This window comes from Strongylocentrotus purpuratus, unplaced genomic scaffold (genome assembly GCF_000002235.5).
Source record: "Strongylocentrotus purpuratus isolate Spur 01 unplaced genomic scaffold, Spur_5.0 spur5_scaffold_6, whole genome shotgun sequence".
Classification (NCBI taxonomy): Eukaryota; Metazoa; Echinodermata; class Echinoidea; order Camarodonta; family Strongylocentrotidae; genus Strongylocentrotus; species Strongylocentrotus purpuratus.
This window is the reverse complement of record NW_022145612.1, coordinates 38,860,848-38,873,683: the sequence shown is the minus strand read 5'-3', so window position 1 is coordinate 38,873,683 and position 12,836 is coordinate 38,860,848. Positions and strand designations below refer to the sequence as shown.

Here is a 12,836-nt window from a genome sequence, read left to right as displayed (position 1 = left end):
GTGATTCTTTTATAAACAATAATTATTTACCTCCAAAATTGTGAATACTTTATTTTCAATGTATCCTGAACTCGAGTACAGGAGATGACTACACAATATGCTTAATAGTAACTGTTACAGCTCCTGAAACAACCTAATAACACATACTGCTTTGTAATCAACCTTTTGTTTAAATTGTAAGTCTCTGTTTAAATCACCCACAATTGTGATGAAATATGTTTCTCTGCTATTCTGCTGCTACATGAAACACCAAGAAAATTTGACCAACCAGATTGTAAAATACGTCAGATATAAGCACTTAAAACTCCCTCCTTCCTAGGCTGTGAGCTTTGTATTTAATTAATGCAAGGATCAGGATTTCCAAGGGTCACAGCATCAGGTCAAAAAGTTGTGCAATTGACCTCTAACCAGTGAGAATACAGTGTTTCAACCAAATGAACAGTTTTGGAACTTTGTTCAAAGAGCTATCAACTAATTTGTTATGTAATTGTATTTTTTTAACACAAGCGAAAACGCTTTACAGGCCTGCAATACAACTAAATGAGTCAAACTCTCCTACATATAAGTGTTTAAGGAGGCAACCTTCCAAGCATGGTGCTTTTTTAACTAATTTATTTCAAAATATATTCTAATTTGAGCAAGCAGCTTTTCAAGATAGCATTAAATTTTGTTCAAGTTTGGCATATTTTTTTCATTTTCTTAGATGAATTGCGGATCAAACCGTAATCACAATGAATATCATCTGCCAAGAGCCATAGGGGTTTTTAATCATTGCATTTTACCTTAGAAACACCCTTCTGCTCTCAGCATATATGAGATACATGTACAGCCTTACACACAGAATTTTCAGATAGAAATCCATATTTTTCACAGTTGGTGCATATTTTGAAAGGATTTACCATGAACAAACTTTGTGGTAGGTTTTGAATGACATCAGTGCTGAAAAAAGGAGCCTGAAAGAGGGATTTGCTTGCTTTGAATATGCTGTACACATACATTTTTCACATTAATATTTTACAAATTCTTCTAAAGTCTTGCTCAGATAAGCAGTGGTAAACCACTGCAGTTTCTCTTTTAATTATGATGAAAATTGCAATAGGCTTCACATTTCCAACACTGAGCTATCTAAGTGAATACGCGTAGCACTTTTCTTTTGCACCCTTGACATTCATTTACATATCTTTTTTAATGCAGCATTTGTTCCAAAACTGTGCATTTGGCTTGGATTGCAGCACTGTCCATGACATAGCATGTATAAACAGAAAAAGCGAGAGGGTGTTTCAACAACTACGGTGTAGCGGAGGCAACAGACTTACAGGTAGACGTTAAGTCACCCTCCGGCCTACAGGGCCTACTACTAGGAGCTCGTGCTGCCCGTGCTGATCACGCAACGAAGAATTCCGTGACAGATTTGTTTAAGATTGTGTTAGCGTAAAAGACGTTCGGTTAAAAGAGGAAGAAATTGATTGAAGAAAGGATTAGGGGAAAATATTAGGGAGTTATGAAAAGAAGGGTTAGTCAACATTGAATCAACACAATGTCATTAATCTATTAAACATGAATGTTTTAGTCGGTAGAAGTTAGTGAAGGAATCAATCTAAAACTGTCAATGGTATGACTAGTAGGACAGGTTCTGATGTATTCTTGCACTACAACATGTAAAGAAATAAAAAGGACTATGTCTCTACCTCTAAGTTTGTTGCCTTTGGCAGAAAGCACTTTAATTTGATATTCAATGCAGCTTGCATCCATATTAATATATTAAGACAAAAATGATCCATGCAATAAAAAAGGAAGATTCTTTCACTTTGAAATGAAAAATGAGATGAAAATTACTGTTTATTCTAAGAAAATTTCATTCCAAAAAAGGTCTTCCAAGTTTCAAAGACATTTAAAAAATGAGGAATGTAACATGAAGACTATGCTACATTTGTATTCATCTACATGTTATTACTACATGTGCTTGATCAAATAAATGTTCATAGGGTGACTTGACACCTGACATTTGCTCCAGCAGCAATTGCCCCCAAGGCTTATTTCATCTTAGATGCAGGGTGAGGGTTGCAATCGGATTTTAGGTTCGGACTAGAATAAGCGTTTGGTCTAGGGTTAAAGTATTAGTGAGGATAAAGGTTGCGGAGCATTCGTTGCTGGAGCATGTGCCATAGAACTGTACGTATTGTTAAAATGAAGGACAAGATTACAATTTCAATGATTTTCAACCTCTACGACGTGCAACCTCCTGTTGTACACCCGTTTCACACCCTTTCATCCTGAAATCCTTCAACAGCGGAACATATTCTCAAACACTTATCTGACTGGAGTTCATTACTAGGCTCTCTCACTTTTAGTTTTACAAAAGCAAAATACGCTTGGACAAGCAACATCCCATGATCAAAATGCCCATTGTATCTAAAGTATCTATAAATGTCATCATCATCATTTATTGAAGTCAGCCTTTTTCCTCTTATGAGGAGTTACTGATTTTGTTACCATGATGACACTCCCTCCCTCCACTTCTTCTCGTCTCAAGGATTCCCTTATTGGCCCAACTTATTTAGACCAACCTTACTGCTTTCTTTCTGTCTTCCTTTCCCTCTTCTGCCATCCAGTTCAACACTATGCTAAAAGTCATATACATCATGCTCTATACTATATTTACTTAAAAGAAATAGTCGTTTGCTGTGAATCTACAAGGACTATGAAAACTATGAGAATAATTATGTTCAAATGACTTTGAAAAGTAGAATCACCTCTAAATAAACATAACTATCCTGCAGAAATATCTCAAATCGAAAGCCTAAACGGCCCACGTGACTGACGAAGCAATGAATTATAAGAGCAAAGATAGACAAAATATGAAAATAGCAAAGTTAGTGAAATACACCACAAATTAAATATGGATAGCGAAGAGGATAGAAATGGATCAGCAAAGAAAGGGTCTTGAGGGCAGTAGCCGGAAATACGGGTTTTCCCTTCCACTACAGCCTAATCCTATGGGTACTTGCAATTATTTGCCTCCTATTTGTCTTGGATCCCCCCCAGTTGCACCCTAAATAATTAGCAAAGCATTAACCCTTACAACATTAATTATTTGACCACCTGCTTTAAATAGACCATACAATACCAACATAGGAGTTCTATGTCAGCTGAGTTGTAGCATCACCAGGAAAAGAAAGGTAATGTGGAGGTTTTGTATGAAAGAATGCAATTCTTTTGTGAGCATGTGCTGAGCTGGGGGAAGTTACACACCACTGTCTCTTGTTAGCTCACTACTGATTGACAGATGTCACAAGAATGAATAGGGTGGAGCTTAGAAGGTCTGAGAAAATTATCTTTAAAAATATTTAAAAATTATCAAATATATTTAGATGTTTGAATAACAAAATGGGAGTTGTATGCATCCCTGCACATCAACAGGAATCAACTTATATTTGGATGCCACTGACCCTTAATAACCTGGTTGCCACTGGGTCAGCCATAAACACTGTGACCTGGATTCCTGCCTGTTTACCAAGTTGTTGTAAATTTCACAGTAGTCTAAAATTCATTTGCTGTAAAGTTCATTGTGTTTGAAAGTAAATTTCACTGTTTGATTGACAGGTGGAATGAGGAAAGATGCCTTGCTTGTCGATTCCTTGTTCATTTTATTAATTAAAGTTCCTTGCTAGTATGTTACATCCTGTGCCCATGCTATTGTAGATTTCATGATTCCTTGGCCAGAGCAGCTATTCAAATGAGTGCACAGTTCAATCCTTAAAACTTCAGCTTCTTTCTCTCTCTCTCCCATTTATTTGATTCTCTATTATTCTGTCCCTCTTTATCTCTACCTTTCTTCCCATCTCTCTTTCTCTCACTTTTCTCCCCCCCCCCCCCCCTTCCTCTGTCTTTCCCTCCTCTCCCCACTCGCTGACAAATTCTCTATTTCTCTTTCACTACCTTACTCTCTCTCTCTCTCTCTCTCACTACCTCTCCCACTATCTTTCTCTCTCTCTCACTACCTTACTCTCTCTCTCTCTCTCTTCCTCTCACTACCTTTTTCTCTCTCTCTCTCTCTCTCTCTCTCACTCTCTCGTTCCTTACCTTCTTGTGTGATGCAGATTGAGCCGCTGCCCATGCCGACCCTCAGAGCATCGGCACCTGCCTGGATCAGATTCTTGGCTTGAGCCACGGTCACCACTAAAATCAAACAAATATAAATAACCCTTGGTCAAATTGTTAAGCATGTGCTATATCATTGGAAACCAAAGAATTATAATAGAATATATGCAGTGTCAGAAGGATGATAATTCATGTCATTTCATACATTTAGAACTTTGTTCTGGCTCTAAGCAGACAAAAAGTAATAGTTGTTGTAAATGTTCACTTTCATGAAAAATGAAATCTCTCCCTTACATCTATACTCTATTATATACCTCATACATAGATTGTCGTTCACTGATTGGTCAAAACTATATCACATGTCAAGGAGCATTTCGATCTATCAAGTATAATTACGTCAGAGGGTTTGATAGCTACTATCAAGCCCCGGGATAGGACCCCTAACCCCTCCCGCGACTTAGTTGCGCGCACAAATTTTGTGGGTTGCTAGGCTACCGCAATCGCGCGGTTACGCGCAGCGCGTAGGAATTTAATACTCTTGCCTTGGACTTGATGTTGGATTTTTCTTATTCTGGTGAGTAATTCCTCTTGATCTAGTTTCCTGTTTTTTAGTGCTAGATCTAGACCTACAGCTAGAGCTAATCATGAATCAATAAAAAGGATGAGGTATATAAAACAAATATGGACTGCTCTGTAATCGGATGATGGTGGGAACTACCCCTCCCTCGGTGATGTTCACACCGGCCCTTCTATCACCCCCTCGGCTTCGCCTCGGGGTGATAGAAGGACCGGTGTGAACACCACCTTGGGAGTGATAGTTCCCACCATCATCCTCATGAGCAGTCAATATTTGTATACTATGAAATCATAAAATTTGCCGTTACCAAAGGTTATCACAGGTCCCTTTCTTGCCTCCAATCCCTAGTTTCTTCAGGTTTAAATTTGTTGCAAGAAATAAAAATCAAAGGCTCATAATCCTAATCAAAATAACTGAACCAGCATTGAATCAAATGTCTCTGTATACAGACCCCCATTTTGTGCGTCCTTGAATGGTATGCAGGCGCGTACGCAGGGGGGGGGGGGGGAGGAGGGTTTAACCTCAAACCCCCCCCCCTTGAGTTTTTTTTATGTGTATGATTTCCAGGAAACCCCCCCCCCCCCCCCCCCCTTTTTGACATATTTTAAAGATAAAGTTGAGTTCTGGTCATGCGATTGCATCGTAAAAAGAAACGGTTTGGAATCCATCAGAAAAAGTTGGTCATGGAGCATACAAGTATTGGTGTGTACTGCAAGGTTCTGGAGTCGTAAAATGAAATGAAATTTGGCCAAGTCTTGGTAAGTAACGACCACTGTACACAGAAAAATGTATATGGGACTACACAACCATGTGGCATAAAATCGAGCCTCATCTTTAAGCCGTTACTTCTCAAATTTAGAATATAAAGGCATTGAATAGCCATTTTTTTCAGGGAAAATTGTTCTCTGATGTTCTTCCACACTCACAAATTATGTTTCCCCTCTCCCCAGAACTCAACCTTCTCTTTTATTACTGTTTGCTTTCTTGATAGCATTCAGTCCATCACTCACCATTGCCAGCCACCACCTGCAACTCTGGATATTTGGCCTTGGTGCACTTGATCATGCTTACTTGGAAGCTGGAGTTCCCTTGTGAAGAATCCTGCAAATAGAGTAATTAAAAATTCATTGGGGCCATCGTATAGTCTTGGTAACATGTGGATATATAACAAGTGAAACAGATATCATGAAAGTTGGATATTCTCAATTTTTTATGTGATTGACAAGTTTAACATTTAGCTTAATGAATATCTTGTAGAGCTGGAATTATCTTTTGGCCATCTGTTGGAGATGGATTTAAGGATTTCTTTTGTGATCATTATGTTTTTGTTTTTCTTTGTTTGGGGGGGGGGGGTCTCTAAGTTGGATTGTTAAGGAGTACACTTACAAATAGGGATTAGTCTAATAGTCTATGTAACATTTTTTTTTAAAGTTGGTTAAAACAATGAAGTTCTTCATCATGTTATGAAGCAACAAACAAACAATGGAGGTCTCAGTTTGTCTGGTTAATACAGGAGTGACAATTTTTATCTTTTTATGACCAATTTGCATAATATTGTTAATTCAATTGCTAACATTGAATGCATCCTAAATTGTACATATACAGATATGCAGATACAAATACAGATACAAATATAAACCTACAGTACATCAGCATTAAAGTTAAATCTATGTAGCCCTTGTTGCAATATTTTTATTATTCTTGCAGATTTTTATTTCTGCCAACTGCAAGCATAGATAAATAGCCCCAGTATTATTGCAAATAAAGGTCTGAATAATGTTACATCTACATAGTATATGCTATATTTGTAATAAACTACATATTAAGCTAAATGTTACCATCCTCTTCTAAATCAACGTAGATACAGTGTATCATGCAGGAGTAAACATTACAAAACAATACACATGCTAAAGTGTTCATTTTAATTTTTAATCCAAAAAATGAAACTACTCCTAGTGAAAGTTAAAAAACCACCTAAAAAGGATAAAAGGAATTTTATAATCTCAACTAGAAAGGAATAGTAAAAGGGCAATTATAAAATTAACCTACAGCTTCAAACAAAATGAGTGAAAAATAAGTCAATATAGTTCTTATAAGCATATACACTGCACTATGTGACATATACATTGTATTATATCTCTACTCTACTCATTGATGTGCTCAAGTTCTTCTTCTTTTCCCCCAAAAATGCAAGTTACAGGTCTTCAAAATATTTGAATTCTGGCAGTCAGCTCTTCCATGTCTGTGCTTCCTTGCTTTGCAAGCTTAACAATCATTCCGACTAGACTGCTCATTAATGTCACAACTCTTGAATGAAGTTCTCAGTAACATGCATAGCTGCTCCAGATTAGTAAGCCATGCTAGTGCACAGTTAATTGTATGTCTACTACCTAATCTTCAGTCCATATTCACCAGCCCACAAGCTTTACATGAGTGCTATAATCGTGTTAGTGCATATAAGAGCCATACAGATTAATGCTATTAACATTTTGCTTTAGACCTATTCTATACAATGAGCATGTCATACTAGTATTCATATGGAGAAGGAAAAAAATTACATAAGCCCAGCAACTTATCACCGACTGCTGTTTCCAAAGCAAAAAAATGTTGCGATTTTTAAATATTCAATGTTTGATTTGTATACTTCCGATAAAAAATAAAAAAGAATCTGGACCATTAGGACCATTCTATGAACTTTCTTGCACATTTAATATTTACAACAAAAAATATTAAACAATCAAATGAAATCATTTCAATATCAAACACTAATATTTTGAAGGGGAGGAGCGGGTTGAAATACCATATACCTGTATATGTATTTTTTATTTTGTTGCAGTGCACTGTGCAATGTACATTATAAATTTACATTTAAACAGGAGCATCATATTGATGTTGCAATTGACCATATTTTCTTTGAGTCTTGGGACATTGTGGTACAATCATTACCCTTTCAGTTCCTGTAAGTTTACAAACAAATATAGTAAATGGAATTTGAATTCTTCGTTTAAAATAGGAATACAATATTTTCAATGGGAACAACATTAAAAAAAATATAATTCCAATTCAGTAATAACTAATATAAGAAATAGATGCACAGTAAATGCATTAGTATACAACTGGCATTAGTGGCAGCATTTGTTTCCCAAAGAAGGTTCAGCTGTTCCCATGACAAAATACATTAATGATACTTCTACACTTCTACTATTGCTACTACTGCTACTAATACTTATACAGTCAAACCTGTCTACAGCAACCGCCCAAGGGAAACACAAAAAGTGGTCTTTGTAGACAGGTTCCTTTAGTACACGTTTCAATGAGAAACCATTTTCAAGGGAAACAAAAAGTGTGCTTGTTGTAGACAGGTGGTCTTTGTAGACAGGTGGTCACTAAAGCAGGTTTGACTGTACTTCTGCTGCTACTGCTGCTACTACTACTACTATTACTATTACTATTGCTGCTGCTGATGTTGCTTGCTGATGCGACTACTGCTACTGCTTTCCATGGTGAGCAGTTGTTAGTTGGTTTGTACCTTTCATGGGCCCCCTTTCATGAAGCATTACAACAACTGTAAGTCATAAAGACTGTCACTAGTCATTCTCATGTTTCATACACAGCGTGAAATTAGAAATTAGTAGCAAATTTTGTTTTGAAGTCAAATGAAAAAATATTCTTGAATCTTAACTTTCACTCAATCCCAAGCCAACAAAAGGAATAACAAATCAAGGTTAAAATATGGTGCTGGTATAATTTGTTTATGAGAGAGTGGATGCTCTCATATTGACAAACCAGATGGAATAATTTCTGAGGATTACAACGATAATTGAGTGAACTTCTTAAGAAGATGTTTGTGTGGCAGTCTTAACACTTGTCAATGTTGTACATTTTCATGAAAGAGGACGAGTCTACGGCAATGTTCGTCACACTCACCAGACGATTATGTTTTTCGTGATCTAGATCTCTATCCATCTAGGATTGAAGTAAGGGGGCAGGGGTTTTAACATGAATGCCAAATGTTGACTAGTACAAATGGATCATGTCTAACCTTCTTATGCCATACAGGATACACAACAATGATAAATGAGCCATGATGATGCAAACAGACACCTGCTGAGTCCCCTCCCCCAACACCCCACGGTAACACCAAAGGAAAACTATTTATTTGGACAACTACCCATTTGCAGTTACTACCATCAACACAATCACTAATCTGCCGCCTGGAGAACTAACCCTTGACCCACTAATCCCTTTTAATTCAGCATGGACAATCACCCTGGCAGGATTACTCCTATCCAGACATATTTTCTCTTGAAAAATATTATACCTAGCTTTTTCTAGAGGATAAATTATGTTGTTGTAGTACCGGAAGCCATTGTCCAGGTTTGGTTATTGACTGAGAGGCAGTTGCTCTGATGGTAATTTACCAAGTGGGGCCAATTGTTGGTAAGTGGTAGGTACTGCATTGATTACCGATCCCGGACTACCCTTGCAAGAAGCACTCCCCAAAACATCCCCATGCACCCACCAGTATCACCAAGTCTTCACAGTCTGTAACATCACGTCCGTCAAATCGCAAAAGCTTGCTCTGCGACCTAGACAACACTTAAGAGGCTTCGAATGATTCGGATGTTGTTGTGCACATCCCAAAAAGCTTTCTTCCCTATTTCCTAAAAACACTTCAAGAGGGACTAATAGGCTTTTCATCTGTTTTGGGGGCCTGATCTCATAGAACTGATAACATCAGCAGTACCAGTATGACTACATCTTCACCACTTGAAACACTAAGCATTATCAAGTCAAAATTGTACGCAAATAAAAGCTTGAGTATTGGATTGATTAATAGTTCTGAACATGAAAGTTATTAACAAAAGAAGGTTTATCCTAGTCTTGTCCTCATCTCAAAGAACCATTAACATCCTCACTCACCAGTATGACTACATCTGGACCAGTAAATCCAGTCTATGCTTCTGGACCAGTAAATCCAGTCTATGCTTATCTTCCTTTTCAGTCCCAAAATGCTTAGAGAGGGACCAGCAGGCTAAGCCTGCTATCAGCCCCAACTCGAGGACTATCTAAACATCACCACTCACCAGTATGACTACATCTACGCCAGCCTGGACCAGAAGGTCAAGTCTGTGCTTGTCCTCTTCCCTGGTACCGATGGCAGCCCCACACAGCAGTTGCTTCCTGGGGTCTTTGGAGGCTAGGGGGAACTCCCTGTGTTTCTTGAGATCCGTACGGGAGATGAGAGAGACTAGCTCATCTTTCTCGTTTACAATGGGCAGCTTGCCTGAGAGAGAGAGAGGGAAGGAGGATCATGACAAAACCATTCAAAACATCAACATTCAACCAGGGTCTTGTAAGTGGACATATTTTGTAAAAGACAAACTCTCTCCTTTAATCAGAGTAGATTCTTGTGGGAAGATAATCGACAGTAGAACAGGAACGTGGGTAAAATATTGCATTTGCTGAAGCCTAGTACTTAATAGCAGCAATTAGCATACAAAAGAAAACAATTTTTTGTTTAAGTCTTGTAGTCCCGTATAATCCCCATCATTAAGTGTTAATATTTTGATAGTGATAGATTATTCACATTTTCTATTTTTCTATGATAGTAACTTTGTCATGGTCCCATGTACACTCTTTGATGTGCAGCTGAATCAATAGACCAGCTTATGGTCGTTTTAATCTTTCGCCCTTTCCCAAATGCGCGCGCGTGTATGATATGCGTACTCCCCACGAATTCACCTTCCCCGAAAGGTTGTGTGTCCGTACGTGTATATTATGGTGTACTAGTATGTGAGCGAGCACGGATCATGTAGAGAACAGTCCAGGCAGTGGACTACTGAATCAAGTACCCTGCCATGCCAAAGGCTGTATCCTTTGGGGCATACTAATTACATGTTACCTTTCTTGGCTTTCTGCAGAAGGTCATTAGCTTGTTTCAGAGTTACATTAGCTGGAGCAACCACCAGATCCTCTCTACAGGTCATGGCAGTACTGAGCGGCTTCACGTAACTTTCTGGTTTCAAGAAGTCAATATCGCGAGCCGTGACGATTCCTAAGAGTTTACCACCCAGTCTTCCGGTGTCTGTGATGGGTATGCCTAAAAGAAAATAGTATGAAACAGATATTATATATTATATGTTATATGAAACTGATATTCAAAATACGAAAAGAGAAGTTGCAAGATGGTTCATTGGCGTATCAAACAACTATGACCTCTGGAAGATTACTCCCTGAGACACCTACTATTGAGGACTCCCTTGGACAAATAATCATTTAGGACAGCTACCCATTTAGGACCATTACCACTAAACCACACGGTTAATTGTCCTAGCGGTTATTATCCATGCAGTATTTGTTAGATTGTAAAGATCATTAAAGGGCTACTTATCACAGTTAATATCATAAGCAGGTTCAAGAATATAGGTAATCTAATTGGTCAGATGACACTACGTGAACGTGCATTATTCACTCCTACTGTGCAAGTTCCCATCAAAAAGTGATAACCTACGGCTAAAAGTGATAATGCACAGCTGCTTATACAAAATTAAAGTCGCGATGAAATGCACGTAGTTTCAAATGGCAAGGACTAATGCGCACACCAACACATGCATTACATAGTTTGGCTGAGCTTGTGTACTGTGATGTCATTCAATGCAAATGGCAGCCTCCATGATTGTTTGATCTTTGGAATTTCAATCCAATTTTTTTGCTTATTTCTCAACTTTATATTCATATTATAGACCCCTTTTTAAAAACAAATAATTCATGTTTTGAATTTTGTACATTAGTGATATGCACTGCACTTGGTTAAGTCACAATGAGCGGATAATAAATTTGACATGTCTTGTTCATTATCTGACTGTGCAATCAGAAACATGAATTATTACTTGTATACTGGTCGGTTATTGTCCAATGAACCTGGGGATTAACAGGGATGTCCTGTATACATCATTACAGCTGTCATTATTGTAGTTTCTAGCTGTTAGTCTACGTCTATATTGCAAGTCTCAAATTGCTACATACCGACTATAAACTACCATGCCCTAGACATTCCTTCATTCTTCTACGTAAAATCATGCATCTTTCTTTCATTTTCATGAGGTTTAAGTAATTTCAAATATTTCAGTTATCCTACCAAAGCATTTTATACTTGTTTTTCTCTACTCTATGAACCCCAAATATCATCCAAGACTATATTATGCTACATTTAAATTATGTTGTGATGTCTCAGCAAACAATTTCAATAACATAACCTCAAACTTCATATTGTTCAATTTGCAACCCACCACCTAAAAAAATGTTTTATTGGCACAGCACTCATTAGGAATATACACTTCAAAAGATACAGCAAAAAAAGCCTCTCCCATCAAGAGATCTACTGATACACTTGTAGAAATAACTTAATTCTCACATAATTCATCCATGTTTTAAGGTAAAGATCAGTTTTGGAAATGCCCCCCTCTCAAAAAAATTTGGACCTGATAGATATCGCGCACATGTCGCGTGGTCCCATATACATCTTTCTGTGTACAGTGCTTGTAACTTTACCAAGACTGGGCCAAATTTCTTATCATTTTTATGATTCCAGAACCTTGCAGTACACACCAATACTTATATGCTAGATGATCAACCTTTTCTGATCGATTCCACAACTTTTCTTTCACAATGCAATCGCATGACCATAACTGGTCTTTATAAACAAGTCTTATGTGTTTCATGAATGGACCAGGCAACCCCACAGATATTTGTCTGATATATCACTAAGGCGCCACGGATTTATTCAACTGGCATTCGGAATGCATTCGGAATGCACTTGTTAATCTTTCTGGAATGTATCCGGAATGCGCACATTCTAGCCACATTCTCAAAAAATCGATGCGACCTGCGCCTATTGTCTAGAGAACAAAGGGGCATTCCAGAATGCGCACATTCTGTACGAATTCTGGAATGCATTCTGGAATGCCCCTTTGTTCTCTAGACAAAAGGCGCAAAACGCATGGACTTTTGAGAATTGGGCGATGAAAAAGCATGCCGGAGACGCTGGCGATTAATCAGAGATGCGTGATTTCAAATGCGACTATACCTCATAAGGTTCGACAGCGCGGCTCACTTTTAGAAGGAGTAAGAACTATTTCTAATTATCTTTTTAAAC

General features: G+C 37.8%; 1 protein-coding gene across 3 annotated transcripts in view; it reads right to left on the bottom strand.

Annotated features, from left to right (window-relative positions):
* LOC752101 (inosine-5'-monophosphate dehydrogenase 1b) overlaps nt 1-12,836 on the bottom strand; it is a 51,994-nt gene that overhangs the window by 10,854 nt on the left and 28,304 nt on the right. For 2 of the 3 annotated variants that reach the window (XM_031000307.1, XM_031000308.1), the window contains 5 exons: nt 10,584-10,781; nt 9,766-9,965; nt 5,689-5,779; nt 4,084-4,179; nt 1,317-1,379 (listed from right to left, as the gene is read on the bottom strand). In XM_031000307.1, coding sequence (XP_030856167.1) covers nt 1,317-1,379; nt 4,084-4,179; nt 5,689-5,779; nt 9,766-9,965; nt 10,584-10,781 — 648 coding nt within the window. The remainder of the gene's footprint in view (nt 1-1,316; nt 1,380-4,083; nt 4,180-5,688; nt 5,780-9,765; nt 9,966-10,583; nt 10,782-12,836) is intronic. The other variant, XM_031000309.1, reaches the window with a different exon arrangement.